General features: G+C 47.1%; 1 protein-coding gene across 3 annotated transcripts in view; it reads left to right on the forward strand.

The window, feature by feature from the left end:
- LOC139262887 (gamma-aminobutyric acid receptor subunit beta-2) overlaps window positions 1–21,649 on the forward strand; it is a 454,786-nt gene that overhangs the window by 408,452 nt on the left and 24,685 nt on the right. For all 3 annotated transcript variants that reach the window (XM_070878139.1, XM_070878141.1, XM_070878142.1), the window contains one exon: window positions 5,433–5,570. In XM_070878139.1, the coding sequence (XP_070734240.1) occupies window positions 5,433–5,570 (138 nt within the window). The remainder of the gene's footprint in view (window positions 1–5,432; window positions 5,571–21,649) is intronic.

The following is a 21,649-nucleotide window of genomic DNA, read 5'->3' on the forward strand; positions in this document are numbered from 1 at the left end:
TGTTTCAAGACGACATCCTGATCACTGGTTGTGACACCACCGAACACCTGCACAACCTGGAAGAGGTTCTCAGTCGACTAGACAGAGTGGGACTCAGGCTGAAGCGCTCCAAGTGTGTTTTCCTGGAGCCAGAGGTCGAATTTTTGGGGAGAAAGATTGCGGCAGACGGCATCAGACCCACGGATTCAAAAACAGAGGCCATCAAGAATGCACCCAGACCACAGAATGTGACGGAGCTGCATTTGTTCCTGGGACTCCTCAACTATTTTGTTAACTTTCGACCCGGATTAAGTACTTTACTGGAACCATTCCACACGTTGCTACGTAAGGGTGACGACTGGGTTGGGGGAAAATCTCAAGAGATAGCCTTTGAAAAGGCCAGAAACCTACTTTATTCTAATAAGTTACTTGTATTGTATGACCCGTGTAAACGATTAGTGCTAGCTTGTGATGCATCTTCGTATGGAGTCGGCTGTGTGTTACAGCAAACCAATGTATCGGGCAAACGTCAACCGGTTGCATTCGCGTCTAGAAGTCTGTCTAAGGCTGAAAGAGCCTACAGTATGGTCGAGAAAGAGGTGTATCTGGGGTTAAGAAAATGCACCAATACCTATTTGGACTTCGGTTTGAGCTTGAAACCGACCATAAACCGCTCATTTCGCTGTTTTCAGAAAGCAAAGGTATAAACACCAATGCTTCGTCCCGCATCCAAAGATGGGCACTAACATTGTCCGCCTATGACTATGTTATCCGCCATAGACCAGGCACGGAGAACTGTGCTGATGCCCTCAGTCGGCTACCATTGCCCACTACCGGGGTGGAAATGGCGCAGCCCACAGACTTGCTTCTGGTCATGGATGCTTTTGAGAGCGAGGGGTCACCCATCACTGCTCGCCAGATCAGGACTTGGACCAGCCAGGATCCTGTGTTATCACTTGTAAAAAGTTGCATCCTCAATGGGAGCTGGTCGGCCGTTCCCGGGAAATGCAAGATGGAATGAAGCCATTTCACTGACGCAAAGATGAAATGTCCATCCAGTCGGATTGTCTCTTATGGGGTAATCGCGTGGTTTTGCCAAAAAAGGCAGGGAAACGTTTATACGCGACCTACACAATACCCACCCAGGCATAGTCATGATGAAGGCTATAGCCAGGTCGCATCTTTGGTGGCCCGGCATTGACTCGGACTTAGAGTCATGCGTACACCAGTGCAACACGTGCTCACAACTGAGCAATGCACCAAGGGAGGCTCCAATGAGTCTGTGGTCAAGGCCCTCCAAACCATGGTCCATGATCCACATAGATTTTGCTGGCACCTTTCTCGGAAAGATGTCTTTAGTTATAGTGGACGCTTACTCTAAATGATTACGGATTCAATCATGTCATCCAGCACATCCACTACCACCATTGAAAGCCTCCAGCCTATGTTCGCCACCCATGGCTTGTCAGTGAAAATGGACTGTGTTTCACCAGCTCGGAATTCAACGAGTTTATAACCTGCAATGGCATCAAGCATGTCAGGTCTTCCCCGTTTAAGCCCGCAGCCAATGGTCAAGCGGAACGGGCAGTCCAAACTATCAAGCAGAGCTTGAAACGTGTGACTGAAGGCTCCTTGCAGACCCACTTATCTCGGGTTCTACTCAGCTACTGGATGCGACCCCAATCGCTCACTGGGGTTCCCCCTGTAGAATTGTTAATGAAGAGAGCACTCAAAACTTGGCTCTCCCTAGTCCACCCAGACCTAAATGATCATGTGGAAACCCGGCATCACCGGTAAAACATGTACTACAGTCGCGCGGCTATATCGTGTGACATTGATGTTAACGACCCTGTGTTTGTCCTGTATTACAGTCATGATCCTAAATGGGTTGCTGGCACTGTCTTGGCCAAGGAGGGGAATAGAGTATTTATAGTCAAACTATCGAATGGACAAACATGCAGAAAGCATTTGGATCAGACCAAACTGTGGTTCACCGACAACCAGGAACAACCTGAAGAGGACATCACCATCTTCGATCCACCAACACACAACCAACCAGCAATCGACCTCACTGTCAATCAAGAGGATGAACCCACCATTCCCAACAGTCATAAAAACATAAGAAATAGGAGTAGGAGTAGTCCATAAGTCCCCTCAAGCCTGCTCCACCATTCAATAAGATCATGGCTGATCTGATCATGGACTCAGCTCCACTTCCCTGTCCGCTCCTCTTAACCCCTTATCGTTTAAGAAACTGTCTATTTCTGTCTTAAATGTATTTAATGTCCCAGCTTCCACAGCTCTCTGAGGTAGAGAATTCCACAGATTCACAACCCTCTGAGAGAAGAACTTTCTCCTCATCTCAGTTCTAAATGGGCGGCCCCTTATCCTAAGAATATGCCCTCTAGTTCTAGTCTCCTCCCTCAGTGGAAACATCCTCTCTGCATCCACCTTGTCAAGCCCCCTCATAATCTTACACGTTTCGATAAGATCACCTCTCATTCTTCTGAATTCCAATGAGTAGAGGCCCAACCTACTCAACCTTTCCTCATAAGTCAACCCACTCATCCCTGGAATCAACCTAGTGAACCTTCTCTGAACTGCCTCCACAGCAAGTATATCCTTTCGTAAATATGGAAACCAAAACTGCACACAGTATTCCAGGTGTGGTATCACCAATACCCTGTACAGCTGTAACAAGACTTCCCTGCTTTTATACTCCATCCCCTTTGCAATAAAGGCCAAGATTCCATTGGCCTTCCTGATCACTTGCTGTACCTGCATACTATCCTTTTGTGTTTCATGCACCAGGCGCGCCGCAGTGCAGCAATGGTCCGACCAACTCACCCATGCCAGAGTTTGAACTCAGACAATCAACCAGGGAGCATAGGGACCTGGATCGTCAAAACTTGTCAATAATTTGTATCAAAGACTTTTGGGGGAGGGGGTGAGGGTGGAGTGATGTTATGTATGTAAACATTGTAACTGTGTAAGACTTGCCACCAGACGGCCATGTCTGCCATGCTTCTTAGGCATTCTGGAGTTGTATTAAAGAGATTCAGGTCAAATCAGTTTTAGCTCACAGTACTCAGTCTTGTGGAGTCCTTCCATACGTAACAATCTCCTACCTCAACTTGAGGAACAGTGCGTCCAGCATCTCTGCTTTCTCAGGGAGGCTGTGCCACTTGTTTCAACAACAACTGGCACTCAGCAGCAGGACCTGCACAACACTGTTGGTGGCTATTAGGTAACTGGACCTCAATTTCTATGTTAGGCTACAACAGGCAACGCCAGCAACATCAATCAGTTTGCTGTCCATATGGTCATCAAGCAAGTGATAGATGCCCTCTTTGCAACGAGAGAGCAATATATCACCTTCCCCATAGAGGCTGATTAGGTATAAGATAAGATTTCATGGATTGCACACACACTGCCTGCATTCTCCCCATTGTACAACAGTCATGCTTTATAACAGGAAGGGGTTCCACTCCTTGAATGTTCAGCTGGTTAGTGACCAAAGGCAGCAAATAATGCAGGTCTGCGCCTCATATACTGGCAGTAGTCATGGCGTCTTCATACTACGGAAGTCCTCAATCACCCTTGTCTTTCAACTAAATCAGTGGGTATCAGGCTGGCTCCTTGGAGACACGGTATCTTCTCTACACCTGGCTCATGAGTCCTGTCAGGGATTAGGTTTTAGTGTTAAGGATAATGAGACAGATGAGTACTGCTGGAAGCAGCAGCAGAGTGAAAAATATCCCAGCAGGATACATCCTCCAAGCTGGCTATTTGCGACCCATCCCTACGATCTTCATGACTTCCAGTGCGAGTGGAGAGCGAACTTGAATGAGTGCTCTGCCTCTTCCTGTCATCGCGTCCACTACTATTTTTTACTAGCTTTTCCTGAAAAAAAGAAGGGAGAGTATTTGTGCTCGCATAGTGACATGCTTCCCCTGCCTTCAAATTCCCCACAGCCAAAGTGCACCTCCCCTTTCAGAGGAACTGGTTGCCTTTAACTGGTGTCTGGGAATTGAAGGCCGAAATGAGATAAGCTGCCAATCAACATTGGGCCCAATGATGGCAGCCTGCTTATTTAATTATAATGAATGCCCTTGACCAAATTTACAATCTTGTCCCATAGATGTGATGAGGCGTTCACATGGCATGCCTGCCATTGTGCTGATTCAGCCTGAAAACAGGTGCACACAAATTTTAACACCAAAGTGCATATATGGCATGTCTGTCTACTACTTTAGAGATCTGGCAGTGGCAGTAGATTCAACATTCACCTGTTTATTTTCAATGGTTTAAAGCCTCCACTAAGATAGTGGAGCAATGAATATTCTATAAGACAAGATATTTATGGAGAGGAGGGGAGGGGCAGGGGCATCTATCAGTGTCTGGAAATGCTGTGAATGCGGAGGTCATGACGAATTTAACGGCAGGTCCTCCTTAGAATCTTTTTACTCCATTTGCCACCCGACAGCTGGTCAAATTGAAGGCTCGCTGCTTGTAAAGCGAGAAAACCTGTACTACAAGGCAGCAGCCAGAGACCGCTGGGTGTGGTCGCCAGCAATCAAAATGATCGGGAGTCGCTGCGAGGTGGACTCGGATCGCGAAGGGGGTGGGAAGGGGTAAAAGAGATCGTAGGAGGAGTCGACCAATCGCTTGCAAGGGAGAGATCATGTCAGGTTTGCTTGAGGGGCTAGGGGAAAGTACTCCTGCTCCTCCTGAACCACAAGCAGTGTTGCTCATTTAAATATTATAATTACCAACCTGCCTCTGCAGAGCGAGTTATTGTCCGACCCCAAAATTTCCCTGGTTAAACAGGAAGAAGGTTCCCTCGTGACGAATTGGGATCGCGTTTCCCAATGTTTTCAAATTTAACCACCCCCAACCCTCTACTGACCGTTGTGCGGGAGGGAGTGTAGTCACAATTACCCCCTAAATACTTGTCCAATAATATAACTACTAATAATAATTCTTAAGTTGTAATGTTACAGATTTCTTAAAAAAATACTGCATTTTTTGAAAGTAGCACTCTGTAACAGTTGGCCCCATATTGTGTTCAATAACAAACCAAAGTACGTTGTTTTACAGGGTTAATTAGTTGCATGTAGCTAAAATCAATATGTATCTTTAAAATTTATTCAAACACTAGAGCAGACTGCCTAGCAACCACACATTAGGCAACAGCAAAGGCCTGAAAAATGTAGTCTAGACTGTGAGAATGTTGCCCAAATTATGAAGAGAAGTAGAACGAACTTCAGATAACTCTACTTTCCTGCTAAGTTTGAAGGGTTAAACATAACAGTAAAATGTCTAATATTATTCGTAGAAGTAGTGGGGGAGGTTGAATTTTGATTATGGCTCAAAGAGTTTGCCTTTGTCAGGTGTCAGAAGTGATAGATGGCATTCATTCCCCAACAATTCACTTTCCCATTTTCTTCCAGATGGATACACTACAGATGACATTGAGTTCTACTGGCGTGGTGGTGATAGAGCAGTGACTGGAGTGGAGAAGATTGAGTTACCACAGTTTTCTATTGTCGATTATCACCTAATTTCCAAGAATGTCGTTTTCTCTACAGGTATCTAACAATGAATATGTATATATGAACAACGGAACCTTATTACAAAATCATGATGTTACAAACCACTTTGAAATCAATATTTTCCCAGTCCCATTATAGTCATGGGAAGGTATCAAACCTAGTTAAGACAGACCCTAAGAAGAAAAAGCAAATGCCGGGAAGGAGCAGGAAAAATGTCAGGAGGGAGCGGGCTGTGAGGAAAAATGCCGATCAGAAAAGAAAAGAAGCTTCCGGTTCCAGATTAATGTGCAGTATGCTTCTGTGCAGCTTCCGGTCATTGGCAGGAGTCACTCCATCAGAAAAACTGCTTTGTGAGTTTGTAATAATGAGGTGTGAGTATAAATGTATACAAAAATAATGGCCTAGAAATCCCGGTCGGCTGCTTCCTGCGGGCGATCGGCTGAAATATGGAAAAAAAATGTGCACAAATCTGTACCTGCTGCGCCCACAAGAGATCCCGGTCCTGAGGCCTCCACTCACTGCACGTCGGAGCGCGTGCACATCGGGACATCCATAGAGCTGGAGCTCCAGTCACATGGCTCTGGACAGCCAATCAAGGTAAAGTATTTTCTTATTCCAAATAATGGGAACTCTGTAAGTTGGAGTTCCCATTATTATGATTGAGAATCCCCCCAAACACCCATAACAATACACCACATATTTAACACTAATTTAAATTAAAGTTATTTATGTCTTATAAAAAATATATATTTTTCCGATTTTTAAAAAAAAGTTTTTTAAATTATGGTTTAAAATAAACTTACTGTAGTGGGGAGAGTTTTTAACAATAAAATGTGTTTTTAAAATTTTATTTTATTTTGTTTTTGTGTGTTTTAAAACTCTTACGCTTGTAAAAGTAGGCTATGCTCCTGCTTTTATCAGGCGCAAGAGTTTTCAGGACATTTGCTGGGCAAGATATGGGTAAATACCGCAATCTTGCCCTTGCAAATGTCCTCGATCCCGAGTTGCGGAGTATCTGTCAAGCTGAAGCTTGACAGATCAGAAAAGCTGGTTTTCAGCACATGCGCATTGTGTGTGGAAAACCGGCTTTTGCGATACCTTCCCGGGTCCGTACACATTCAATACGGACCTGGGGAGGCCGGGATTTCTGGGCCATTATCTAGTCATTCAGGAACAGACAACCAGATCAGAGATGCTTTGCACCAGCCCAAGCAAAATGATGGACAGTAATGTGATCGTCATTGCTTGTAATATCTATACAAGTGATGGTGCAAAGATTATCAGTCTCAGTACATAGCATGCAATATTTTGTACTTTGCAGTTGTTTTATTATATTCGGAAAAAATGTCGGAATCCATCTACAGTGTGACAGCTCTGTTTTGCATTTCAGTCCTATTAGTACGTCACAGGATGCACACATTTGGAAAACAGCTATAGCATATACTTGATTCAGCTGAAAAGCACATCATGGCTGTGAGTTATTTGAGTGACTGGCTATAGTTAAATAAATGAATCAGTTTTGCGACATTTCATGATACTATGGGTGAATTGATAGAGAACCATGATAATCCCATATAAATGTGAGCTTTCATGCAGTTTCTAAATCCTTCACTATTCTGAATCATAGGCCGGAACATTCCGGGGGCGGTCAGCGGTCAGTATTGTTAGTGGGTTGGGTGGGATATTTGATATTTTTGACAGTGGGTCAGGAACCCACCGTCAACTCGCTCCCAGGTGCCTGTCCTGATGTTGGGTCTGTCAGCGCTGAGCAGACCCGACAAGCAGAGGCAGGTGACCCAATTCAGATAATTAGTGGCTTGTTTAGAACCACTTAAAAATGATTTTCAGTTTACCTTTTGCATTCAACAGCTCACCCACGGGGTCCACGCTGGTCGTGAACTACATCGGTCAAGCTGAGATGGGAGTTCGGTGGCCATTGAATTAGCTGTTAAGTTGACAGCTTCAAATGTAAAATAAAAGCTCCCACCTTACAGATTCACCATGCTGCAAGTTTTTACACAAGTTTCCATCCAGTCTGACCTCATTACCTTTCTCACCATTGACAGATTGCTTCTGTCATCTTAACTTGACCTGCCATCTATTCCATCAGCATCGGTACCCTTTGTACTCCCTCACCTTGGTCTGCAGAATCCCACCACGATTAGCCGCAACACTAGCAGCACCAGGCACACCAGCAGTACCAATAACAACACCAACCTTCTCCGCAATCAACTGCTGCTGCACAGGACACAGGGCATCAGCACCCGACCACATTGCTGCCCGGGAGGCCAGGGATGGCCTCACCGTGGCCAGCTTTACTTCACTTAGTGCTGTACACCCTGACTGCCACATGATGCGCCAAGTGGGCACCACTCCACACCAACACCATAAAGCATCCCGACAATCCCCAGCCATTCCTTTCACACTTGTAGTGTCTCTGCACCTTGTTACAAATTCACACGAGGCATGTATATATCAGACACGGTCACTCTGTGACCTTCACTTTATTCCCAGGACCAAGGAGTGCTGACCCTGGGTGGGACCTCCCCTTTTATACCTGGAAACCCAGGTGAGGAGTGTCTCCCGCAAGCTCACCCCGTGGTCAGGGTGTGCATTTCAAGAGTACAGGTACAGTGTGCATGAGTTACAGTTACATAACTATTGTCATTGCAAGATGGTGAAATACATGACATCCCCTCCCCCCTTGAGTCTTTTAGTTTCAGGGGTTAAGTCTATCAGGTGGTTGACGCTCTCTCTTGGAGCACCGCAGTTGTGGCTCTGGTGGCTGAGCCTCAGCACGCGTCTCTGTCACTTGAGGTGATTCCGGCCTGTCCGGGCTGGCCGCCGGGATTGTGCATGCTGAGGGCTGTCTTTGTTGCTCGTACGCTGGCAGTGGTGTGGGTGCTATCTCATCATGCTCTTCTTCTGGTTCCTCCGTGTCTATGCTGAACCTTTTCTTTACTTGGTTCAAGTGTTTGTGGGATATCTGCCCATTGTTTAGTCTGACCACCATGACCCTGTTTCCTTCTTTGCCAATTACGGTGCCCTCAAGCCATTTGGGTCCCAAAGCATGGTTAAGAACAAATACCGGGTCATCTATTTCTATACACCTCCCCCTTGAGCATCGATCATGGAGCTCGGTTTGGGACTGGCGCTTGCCCTCAACAATGTCTGCCGGGTCTGGGTGAATGAGGGACAGCCGCGTCTTGAGCGTGCGTCTCATGAGGAGTTCCGCTGGCGGGACTCCCGTGAGCGAGTGCACCCAGTACCTGTAGGCCAGCAGGAGGCGCGATAGGCGGTACTGAAGGGAGGGTCCTTGGATGCGTAGCATACCCTGCTTTATGACTTGGACCGCCCGTTCCGCCTGGCCATTGGAAGCCGGCTTGAACGGCGCTGTCCGGACGTGCTTGATCCCATTGCCCGACAAACTCCTGGAATTCATGGCTGGTAAAACACGGGCCATTGTCACTGACCAGGATGTCCGGCAAGCCGTGGGTCGCGAAAACCATATGCAGACTCTCCACTGTGATGGATGTCATGCACGAGTTCAATATGATGCACTCGATCCACTTCGAGTATGCATCGACTACGATCAGGAACATTTTCCCCATGAACGGGCCCGCATAGTCTAGGTGAATACATGACCATGGCCTGGTGGGCCAGGGTCACGGGCTGAGTGGAGCCTCCCTGTGAGCATTGCCTAGCTGGGCACACGTCGTGCACCTGCGAACCCAGTGTTCCAGGTCTGAGTCAATCCCTGGCCACCATACATGTGACCGGGCAATGGCCTTCATTAACACGATGCCAGGGTGCTCGCTGTGGAGTTCCCTGATGAACGCTTCCCTTCCTTTCTGGGGCATGACTACCCGGCTGCCCCATAACAGGTAGTCGGCTTGGATGGAGAGTTCATCCATCCGTCTCTGAAACGGCCTGACTTCCTCGGGGCACGCCATGTGTGCGGGCACCCAATTCCCAGTCAGGACACATTTCTTTATCATGGATAGGAGGGGTCCCTATTGGTCCAGAGTTTGATCTGTCGGGCTGTGATGGGGGAGCCCGCAGTATCAAAAGACTCGATGGCCATGACCATCTTGGCGCTCTGCTACGACGCCCCCTCGGTGGTGGCCAGTGGGAGCCTGCTGAGTGCACCAGCGCAATTTTCGGTGTAGTCATACGCAGCCAGCATGAGGGCCCATCGCTGTATGCAAGCTGACGCGTTAGTGTTGACAGCCTTGCTGTCGGACAACAGGGATGTTAACGGCTTGTGGTCCGTCTCTAGCTCGAACTGTGTACCGAAAAGGTACTGGTGCATCTTTTTCACACCGTACACACACGTGAGTGCCTCTTTCTCGACCATGCCGTATCCACGCTGTGCCTGGGAGAGCGACCTGGAGGCGGAACCCACCGTTTGGAGTCGGCCGTCATCGTTACTCTGCTGCAATACACACTCAACCCCGTAGGATGACGCATCGCATGTTAAAACCAGTTTTTTACAGGGGTCATACAACGTCAACAGTTTGTTGGAAAACAGCAGGTTCCTCGCCTTATTGAAAGCCCGTTCTTGACAATCCCCCCAAAACCATTCACAACCTTTACGGAGGAGCATGTGTAACGGCTCCAACAATGTGCTTAAGTTCGGCAGAAAGTTCCCAAAATAGTTCAAAAATCCCAGAAATGATCGCAACTCCGACGTGTTGCCGGGCCGGAGCGCCCGGCGAATCGCCTCAGTTTTTGATTCAGTGGGCCGGATCCCATCTGCCGCAACCCTCCTGCCCAGGAACTCGACCTCTGAGGCCAAAAACACGCACTTGACCTTTTTCAGCCGCAAGCCTACCCGATCCAGTCGGCATAGCACCTCCTCCAGGTTGCGGAGGTGTTCCTCAGTGTCTCGACCCGTTATAAGGATGTCGTTTTGGAATACAACCGTTCCAGGGATGGACTTGGGCAAGCTTTCCATGTTTCGCTGAAAGATAGCCGCTGCCAAACGAATGCCAAACGGGCACCTTTTGTAGACAAATAATCCTTTGTGCGTCGTGATGGTGGTCAGAAGCTTAGAGTCTTCCGCCAGTTCCCGGTCATGTAGGCCGAAGTGAGGTCCAGCTTCATGAATAGCTTTCCACCTGCCAGCGTGGCAAAGAGGTCCTCCGCTCTCGAATGCGGGTATTGGTCTTGCATCTTTGTAGTCGCCACAAATCCTAACCGAGCCATCTGCTTTGAGGACGGGAACGATGGGACTTGCCCAGTCGCTGAATTCAACGGCCGAAATTATGCCCTCTCTGAGCAGCCTGTCCAGTTCACTTTCAATTTTCTCACGCATCACGTATGGCACCACTCTGGCTTTGTGGTGCACTGGTCTGGAGTAATACGTATCACTACTTTAGTGCCCTTGAACGTTCCGACACCGGGTTGAAAGAGTGACTCGAATTTTTGCAATACCTGCGAGCATGAACTTCGCTCCACGGATGAAATGGCGTGCACATCCCCCCATTTCCAATTCATCTCAGCTAGCCAACTCCTCCCCAAAAGCACGGGACCATTTCCCGGAACAATCCAGAGTGGCAGCCGGTTCTGTAATCCATTTTGTACTGCCCAGCACTGGGATGATCTCTTTGGTGTAAGTACGTAGCTGCGTTCAATGCGCTCCAGTTTGGGCCTGTTAGCTCTGTGTGGCCATAGTCTCTCAAATTGTTGGCCGTCAATGAGTGACTGGTTAGCTCCCATATCCAGCTCCATGTGCACCGGGATGCTATTCAGTAAGACTTTCATCATCATGGGTGGCGTTTTAGTGTATGAGCTGTGGACGTCAGCCACATGAACTCTCTGAACTTCAGCATCCATGGTTGTTCCCCAGGCCTCATCCTGCATTGCAGACCTCTCGTCTGGTTCCTCTGTCTCGCAGACTAGCCTCACTACTGCCTTTTTGCATATCCTGGCCAAGTGTCCACTGACATTACAAATCCTACACGTATAAAGCTGGAACCTGCAGCTTTTGGCAGTGTGTCTACCCCCACTCCTCCAGCATGAGCTGAGAGTGCTGTTAACAAAAGAACTATTCCCAGGCATTCCTCTCTGATGGCCCGTTTGGCTGTTTTTAAGCACTCTGATGGAGGGTGTTAATGGTCCATCACAGGATGCATTGTTCCTTGTGATGGCGTGAATTGCCGATCCCCTTTCCATTGTCCCTGTTGCGGGCCCACCCTGGAGCTTGTTGCTGCCTGGGCGGTTTCGAATTGCCCTTGCCTGCCTGCCTGGGCGGTGTCGAATTGCCCTTGCCTGCCTGCGGGGTTCTGTATCACTTCTACAATATTAACTCCCTGGTTCATCGCAACGTTAAAACCAGGGCCGCGTGCGTAAATTAGCTTGGTCTCCTCTTTCCCTGCCATAAAGGTCTGAGCTATCAACGCCGCCCCTTCTAAAGCCAGGTCCTCAGTCTTTATGAGCTTCCTGAAAATGCCGGCATGATTAATGCCCTCGATGAAAAAGTCCCTTAACATCTCCCCGCTGCAGGCATCGGCGAACTTACAGAGACTGGCCAAATACCGCAGTTCCGCCACGAAGTCCGAGACGTTTTGTCCCTCCCGACGCCGGTGAGAGTAGAACCGGTGCCGGGCCATGTGTACGCTACTTGCCGGCTTGAGATGCTCACTGATCACCTGGCTGAGCTCTTCGAAGGACTTGTCCGCTGGCTTTTGGGATGTGAGTAGGTCTTTCATCAGCGCATACGTCTGTGGACCACAGCTGGTCAGTAGATGCGCCCTCCGCTTGTCAGCTGCTGACTCTTCCAGCCAGTCCTTTGTGACAAAGCTCTGCTGGAGTCTTTCCACAAAGTCGTCCCAGTCCTCACCCACACAGTAGCGTTCCTCTGTGCCACTGGTGACCATCCCCGTGGTTCGGTGATTCCCGTTTCTCGTCGCCAGATGTGGTGTCTCTGCACCTTGTTACAAACTCACATGAGGCATGTATATATCAGACACGGTCACTCTGTGACCTTCACTTTATTCCCAGGACCAAGGAGTGGGACCTTCCCTTTTATACCTGGAAACCCAGGTGAGGAGTGTCTCCCGCAAGCTCACCCCCTGTGGTCAGGGTGTGCATTTCAAGGGTACAGGTACAGTGTGCATGAGTTACAGTTACATGACTATGTCATTGCAAGATGGTGAAATACATGACAACACTCATGACCATTGCGGGGGGGTGGGGGGGTACAGTTATGTCACCATTCACTGCAACTCACGAAGCCACTTACAAAGGTGCACACAAATCTGTCCAAGAATGCAAAGCATTTAAAATAAAGATTTCAATGTTTGACACCATATTAACAGAAACTTTACATGAACATTGGATAAAATACCTAAGTGGCTACCCTTGTGTGTTGTTAGTTGGTATGATTGCACTAGGATAAGGATAATTGTGAGGGGTGGCTAGTGAAATGGGGAAATGATGAGGTAGATAGAGAGGGATGGATGGAGGTTGAAGGTAAGTTGGTGTGAGTAAGGATGTGCAGGAGTAGGGTAGGGAAGGCAGAGTGCTGGGGATGTGATGAGTGGCACAACAGCATGAGGTTGAGTGTGGCTTTGTACTAACGTTTTATGATCAACTGAGATCATTGAAATATTTGCAGCACTGCACGCAGGTCCTCATGACCATATCCCTGCTTGTGCCCTCCTGTACAATGTGCGACCAGGCTGTGTTGATCTCCTGGGGAGCTCTCTTATGGGCATATGGAGGGAGTCATGGGAGAGCCTTGGTGAAGCCCTGCACCTCAGTGCTATAGAACACAGACAGCACAACTGTCAAAATTAATTTGGCCATGGTCTCTATAAGGAAACCGGCTGATGACGTGTCATGAAGTGACATCACCAGAGCCACTTCCTCTAATTGTCCAGGAAATGTGCTGGACAGGCTTAACGAGCCCCATCAAGGGAAATTAATTTCAGACAGTGGGATGGAGCCAACAGCGACGTCGCCAGCCAAGGTTAGCAAAATCCCAACCAGAGTTGTTGTTGTAAACTCCAGAGAATTAAATAACATTGAAAGGAAATGGGAGAAAATATTATTAGAAAAAAGTAACGAAATGCACATTACAATATGTGTTTTTAAGGCATTTGATTGTTACGAGTTAATTTCTGGTGTACTAAAAGTACAATAACATCTATCTAATTTATTATTCTCTAATTTATGTCTTAGCTATTTCCTAACTGAGCCACATTGATGATATACGTATTGCACAATAAATGTACAAATTGTAAGTTGCTCAACGAATCAAAAAATATTTGGATATTTACTTTACTGCGGCTGTCCCGCTTGGCTATACATTTCACCACATTCCCATTCTAACTGAATGTGGCTCTCATACCATGTTGACTTGTTCCTTTCTGGTACTTGCAGCTTCTTGATGGAACAATGTATGTTATCAATGCATTGTACCCCAAGTGATATGATGCAGATGCATCCCTGAGATTCTCCATATTAGCCAAAGCATTAGTGGGAAAGGCACGAAGTGGAGATGAAGTAATTTATGCATAGGCAGAAAACGACCTTGTATTGTGCACTGTCAAGCTCTAGATCTTCAGGGATGACAACTGGAACTCTTGCGAGAGAGCTATCTAGTAATTCTCTCATTTTGCAAGGTGATCTAAAAGATGATCTAAAAGCCACCATAGAAAGTTGTGAAGTTGAATTCAATAAATTGATTATTTATGAGTCAAACACAGAAAAATTAAAATGAAATCTTCCAGATTGTCATAAAAATTGAACTGGCTCACTAATATCCACCAGGAAAGGGAGCCTGCCAACTATACTTGGCCTAGCCTACATAGAATCATAAAATGGATACAGCGCAAAACGAGGCTATTCGAGCTGTTGAGCCTGTGCTGGCTCTCTGCAAGAGCACTTCAGCTAGTCCCACTCCTCCGCCCTTTCCCTGTAGCTCTGCAAATGTTTTTCCTTCAGGTACTTATCCAATTCCTTTTGAAAGCCACAATTGAATCTGCCTCCACCACCTTTCAGGCAGTGAATTCCAGATCCTAACCACTCGCTGTGTAAAAACGTTTTTCCTTATATCGCCTTTGGTTCTTCTGCCACCTTAAATCTGTGACCTCTGGTACTTGACGTTTCTGTCAGTGGAAACAATTTCTCTCCAGACCTCTCGTGATTTTTTTTGAACACTTCTACCAAATCTTCTCTCAACCTTCTCTGCTCGAAGGAGAACAACCCCAGCTTCTCCAGTCTATTTACGTAGCTGATGTCTCTCATTCCTGGAACCATTCTTGTCAATTTTTTCTGCACCCTCGCTACAGCCATCATATCCTTCCTAAAGTGCGGTGCCCAGAATTGGACCAGTGTTTAAAAAGGTTCATCATAACTTACTTGCTTTTGTACTCAATGCCTCTGTTTATGAAGCCCAGGATCCCTTATGCTTTTTTAACCACTTCAACCTGCCCTGCTACCTTCAATGATTTGTGCACATATACCCCCAGGTCTCAGTTCATATACTCCCTTTAGATTTGTACCCTTTAGTTTATATTGCCTCTCCACATCCTTCCCTTCAAAATGTATAACTTCGCACTTTTCTGCATTAAATTTCATCTGACACATGTCCACCAGTCTGTCTCTGGACTAGACTTTCCATTATTTTTGCATGCATACCACCCACTTAACGTTCATTTTAATGCTGAAATGAGGTATAACGCCCATATATCGCCCATTTAGTCACAAAATGGAAACTAACGACCATTTCTCAGTCTCTTATTGGCGAGCGTTACTTTCGGCATGAACTTAACGCTGATAAAAAAAAATACTGCCCGCCCACCTTTTTTGGGGCGGAAAAATCAGAATGGGCAAAACTAACGCCCATAATATCACCCAGCGTTACTTTCGGCACATAATTAACGCCGAGATTTAATAATACTACCCGCCTTATTTTTTTTGTCGTCAAGATCACATTTGCCGAAACTACCGCCCAGAAAAATCGGCCAGCGTTACTTTCGGCACCTCGGCGACAATATCGCTCGCCGAAAAAAACATTGTGAAAAAGTTGCTCTGACCTGAACTAATCACAGCGGTATGGAAGCCATTTTCTAAATCGCAGTTCGCATCATTTAAAAGGCCGCTTCAACTTCGGGTGAGTTCGGCTGTACTCTGGAGTTTTTTCTAAAAAGGTGATGTGAACATCTGAACGAGCATCTTATCATACTGTGGATGATTGGAATTTACTTTAGGTGTCTTAGTGAGGACATTTATTGTTTGTGAACAATCGGTGTAATACTGATAGTCATTGGAATGGGGCTTGTCATTCCTCAGCCTGTCTTGATGAGTACCCACATGCTGCAGACCTCCCCGCACTTACAGGGAGAAGCGGTCTTACCTCAACTTGTCCGATAACACCTGCCTTAGGAGACTGCGCTTCCAAAAGGAGGTTATTAGTGAGATATGCCAGATAATCACGTGAGATCCGCAGCCTGCCAGCACCATCAGGACCGCACTGTCCGTCGAGGTCAAGGTCACCGCAGCACTTTCGTTCTACGCGTCGGATTCCTTTCAGGCCTCAGTTGATGACATTTGCGCTATATCTCAGCATCCCACACATTGCTGCATTAGACAGGTCATTGAAGACCTTTACGCACACAGGATGGACTTCATCAGCTTCCCTATGATCAGGGAGGCTCAGACTGAGAGGGCTTTAGGATTCTACCGAATTGCTAACATCCCCAAGGTTCAGGAAGCAATCGACTGTACGCACATCGCGATGTGGGCACTTTTTCAGGATGCAGAGGTTTTTAGGAACCGCAAGGGATTCCACTCCCTGAATGTGCAACTCGTTGTCGACCACCAGCAAATAATTATGGCAGTGAATGCCAAATTTCCGGGCAGCATCCATGATGCTCACATCCCACATGAGAGCGCTGTATCTGACATGTTTACCAGTCAGCCACAAGGTCAATGCTGGATGCTTGGTGACAAAGGATATGGCCTCGCCACCTGGCTGATGACCCCCCTGCGTGACACCCACATCAAGGCCAAGAAGCGATACAACGAGAGCCACAGAGCCACTCGCAATATCGTCAAGAAAACCATTGGAGTGCTTAAGGACCGCTTTAGATGCCTGGACCTCAGGAAGTGAGCTCCAATATCACCCTGAGCAGGTAGCTCAATTCGTGGTGGTGTGCTCAATGCTGCACAACTTAGCTATTAGGAGGGGACAAGAATTGCCAGAAGGGACTGACGGTCCACCTCAGGAGAGAGAGGAAGAGGAGAACGAGGAGGTGGACGCTGACCTCGGGCCAGACAATCAGGCTGATGCTGAAACCATGCCCCTGCCCCCCTCTAGACCGCAGGAAAGGGCCCGTGGTGGCTACATAGCTGCAAGACTCTTACATCAGCAGCTCATAAATGAGCGCTTTGTTTGAAAGAACGTTGTTGTTATTTATAAAGCTGCAACACTGCTGGGTGTGCAGGTCATACATCAATGGTGTGCATCACCTTGGTGACAGTTACAGTTCAAGTTTATTCAACTTAAGTGTAATTATACCCTTTCATGTTAAGGAATCACCAGTGTGTAACGGTGCAGCTATCTGAGACAATGCGCAACAAGGTTATGTTAAATAAAAAACATTTAATCCGACCATTTGTGTGGAATCATAATTATCACCATAAAAAACACACCGCCCCACCTCACAACAAATTGATCACATTCGAATGGTCATCATTCCCAGCAACACAGAACACAAATGCAAACCAGCAAGGTAGCCCCCTCGCCTCTTCCCCTGACCCTCCCACCAAAATAGCACAAACAACATAATAATATGCCCAAGACAACACCTGCGGCCATGCACCTTACTTTCCTTTCCACCCCCCCACTGCTTCTTCCCACCTCTAGCCATACCCCTTCTCCTCCTGACTCCAAGCCATCTGGCCGAGGAGCTCCTCAGGCGCTGCTTCATTGGGGGGGATGACGGCAGAACCGCTGCTTGGATGGATGCGGGAGAGGATGGTCCCGAGGTGAGAACATCCTCCGGGCCAGAAGCAAGATCTTCCTCCTGGCTCTCATGTGTTGTTAGCAATGGGGGTGCGGCACCTTGCGGTGCAGTGCCTTGCTCCGGGACCACTGGGAGGCCTCTGCCACCAGTGTTTTTGGCTATCAGCTCCAGGGCCTCCACCATCCGCGGTACGTATTCCGTCATGGTGGCGGACATGCAGGCCAGCTGAAGGGAAATGCCCCACATTGTTTGTTGGATCTGCTGACCTATATCAACACTCCTGGACAAGTGTACCATGTCCCCGTTCAGATCTGCCACTCGTGGAGAGACCTACCGCATCGAACCAACCTCCGCTTGGTTGGTGCCGTCCTGGAGACATCTGGGGTGCCCTGTGGCAAGGTGCTTGGGCCCGGTACCTCCATGGTGGATGTGGGAATGGCCGCAGGAGCATTAGATATTATCGGTGTTGAATGGATTATGGAGGTTGGGAATGTAGGCTCATCGAAGTCGGCACTGTCATACATTGAGAAGGGACCCAGCAGATGCAGGGGCGAGAATCAGTGCTCCTCAGTATCAGATGGAGGATCGTCTGGCGAGTCCGTCCCTTCGCCCCCACCTTCTGGGCTCGATGTTCTTGCATGGGGCCACGCTGCTGGCTGAGCTGCAAAACAATAATGAGGTTATTAGAGGAGAAGGGGGTGCTAGGGATACAAGGTCAGTCCAGCGCTACACACAGCATATGTACGACAAAAGCACCACCGCTATCAAAATCATCACAGACATCACATTTCATGACCAGCACCAAATTCTGCATTGCAATGATTCTCATGAGGACATCATTATTTAGAGAAGAATTTTATGATTCATCTTTCATATAATATTGGTCAGATATGAGTGGGTGTGGCATCTATTGACATTACATCACGAAATGGTGTATACTTTACTCACGTGGCATCACATCAGGCTCTGCTGCTGCTTGCGTGGCCGACTGGGGTGGCTCCCCACTAGTGCCAACACCCGCTCCTCGATGTCACTGAGGTCGCTGATGACTGGTGGCCCCCCACCCGTTCACCTCTGCTCGGCCCTATTCTTCAAATGCTTCTTCTGTAAAAGGTAACACCAGCACGACATGGCATGAGATCATTGCGTGATATCATTGCCAGGTACTGTCACAGAGACTGATACAGCACATAACCAACAGATATAATCATGATTATAATGAAAATTATCATTCTTTATCTAAACACGTACACCGTGTCCGCAGGCTTTGAGTACAACCCTCCCAGTATAAGTGCAAGACATCACATCTGATTTTAATCACTCATTACACTCACAATTCCAATTATATATATTTATAAGTACATGTAAATAAATGTAATACTTACACCGGCGGATCCGACAAGGTCGTTCCATCACTTGCGGCATTAATTGCCCTCACGCACCTCATTGGTCGCCGACGAGACCACCTCGGCTATCTCGGCCCATATCTTCTGGTAGGCCTTTGGGGTGGGCTTCCCACGCCCTCCCTGGGTTAACTGACCTCAGCGTGACTCGACCTCCTGCATGAGGGAGGCATTTGCCTTGTCCTAGAACCCCTCACTCTTTTTTGTCCTCCCAATTTTTCCTCTCCCAGCTCACTGCTCTCGCTAGCATCAGTCTCCACAGCGTACTGGGTCGCCTCCTCCATTGCTTTCATTGTAATATTTTTTTTCACAAAAACTTGGTGCCAACTACCTTCTTTCTGCTTAGTAGGCTGTTTGCTGCTGGTGAATCTCCCTTCTGCCTCTCACAACAGCCAAACAAGCACACACCCACACCCACACACGCTTTCAGTCCCTCTCTGCTCCCTCTCTCTGTCTGTCTCCTCTTCTGAGCATGTAATGATGACCCCTGACCACCTCAAACGTGGGAAACGAGCGTTGCCGTACCATTACTATGGTCGGCGACACTTTACGGCAGAAGGTCAAAAACATTTTACACTAACACCCATTTCAATTCGCCCGCGGTAACGCCCATTTTCAAAAATGGAAAGTTAGGGTTTTTAAAAATGGGCGATAATCCGGCAATCTCAAAACCCATTTTTACCGCCCACGCTGGAAATAACATCCATTTTTGGGCGATCTACACAAAAGTGGAAAGTCTAACCCCATGTTGTCTTCAAGTCTTTCATCATCCTCCTCACTGTTCACTATATTTACACGTTTTGTGTCATCTACAAATTTAAAATTGTGCCCTGTACACCCAAGTTTAATTAATTAATTTACATCAAGAAAAACAGTGGTCCTCGTACTCACCCCTGGGGAACACCACTATATACCTTCCTCCAGTCCGAAAAACAACCGTTCACCACTACTCTCTGTTTTCTATCACTTAGCCAATTGCTTATTCATGCTGCCACTGTCCCTTTTATTCCATGGCCTTCAACTTTTCTCACTAGCCTATTATGTGGCACTTTATCAAACGCCTTTGGAAGTCCATGTGCACCATATTAACCGCATTGCCCTCATCAACCCTCTCTGTTACCTCATCAAAACCCTCAATCAAGTTTGCCTTTAACAAATCTGTTCCGGCTTTCCTTAATTGATTCATACTTGTCCAAGGGTCTGTTAATTTTGTGTTGATTATCGTTTCTAAAAGCTTCCCTACTACCGAGGTTAAATTGACTGGCCTATAGTTGCTGGGTTTATCCTTACACCCTTTTTTGCAAAAAGGGTGTAACATTTGCAATTCTCGAATCCTCTAGCACCAACCCCGTATCCAAGGAGGATTGGAAAATTATGGCCAGAACCTCCACAATTTCCACCTTTACTTCTCTCAGCATCCTAGGATACACCCTATCTGCTTTAAGTACAGCCAGCCTTTGTAGTATCTCCTTCCAGTATCTCAACTATCTTCACTTTCACTGTGACTTTGGCAGCATCTTCTTCCTTGATAAAGACAGATGCAATGTACTTATTTAGTACCTCAGCCATACCCTCTGCCTACATGCGTAGGTCTCAATTTTGGTCCCTATTCGACCCCACCCCTCCTCTTCCTACCCACTTACTATTTATATGCCTATAGAAATTATCTTTTCTGTTAGCTGCCAATCTATTCTCATGCTCTCTCTTTGCCCCTCTTATTTCCTTTTGCACTTCTCCTCTGAATTTTCTATATTCAGCCTGGTTACCACTTGTACTCTCAATCTGACGTGTGTCATACGTCCCCCCCGCCGCCCCTCCCCCTTTTTCTGCTTCATCCTACTCTCTATTTCTTTTGTCATCCAGGGAGCTCTGGCTTTGGTTGTCCTACATTTTCCCCTCATAGAAATGTACCTCGACTGTACCCGAACCAACTCCTCCTTAAAGACAGCCCAATGTTCAATTACAGTTTTGCCTGCCAATCTTTGATTCCAATTTACCTGGGCCAGATCCATTCTCAACCCACTGAAATTGGCGTTCCTCCAATTAAGTGTTTTTACTCTACATTGCTCTCAGTCCTTTTCCATAGCTAGTCTAAGCCTTATGATACTGTGATCACTGTTCTCTACTTGTTACCGTACTGGCACTTGCTCTAATTGACCCACCTCTTTCCCCAGAACCAGATCCATCAATGCCTCCTTCCTTGTTGGCCGGAAATGTACTGATCAAGAAATTTCTCCTGAACACACTTCAGAAGTTCTTCTCCCTCTCTGCCCTTTACACTATTACTATCCCAGCCTATATTAGGATAGTCGAAGTCCCCCATTATCACTACTCTATAGTTCTTGCACCGCTCTGTAATTTCCCTGCAAATTTACTCCTCTATATACTTCCCACTAGTTGGCAGCCCATAGAATACACCTAGTAGTGTAATGGCACCTCTATTGTTTCTCAACTCTAGCCAAATAAATTATGTCCTTGACCTCTTCAGGACAAACTCTCTCCAGCACTGTAATATTCTCCTTAATCACATATGACTCCAGTATAATACTACATGTGTGATTGACTCTTTATGTCCTCTAAAATAGCCTAGCATTCCATCCAGTTAAGAACAATCACTACAAGGTTTCAAGAAGAAGAAAATCAACCAGACTGTTGACAATGACCCAAGCATCATAAGGCCAATCTCAGCCCAGTCAAAGTCCTCCTCACCAAATCAGGGGGCTGATGTTCAAGT

This window comes from Pristiophorus japonicus, chromosome 4 (genome assembly GCF_044704955.1).
Source record: "Pristiophorus japonicus isolate sPriJap1 chromosome 4, sPriJap1.hap1, whole genome shotgun sequence".
NCBI classification, from domain to species: Eukaryota; Metazoa; Chordata; class Chondrichthyes; family Pristiophoridae; genus Pristiophorus; species Pristiophorus japonicus.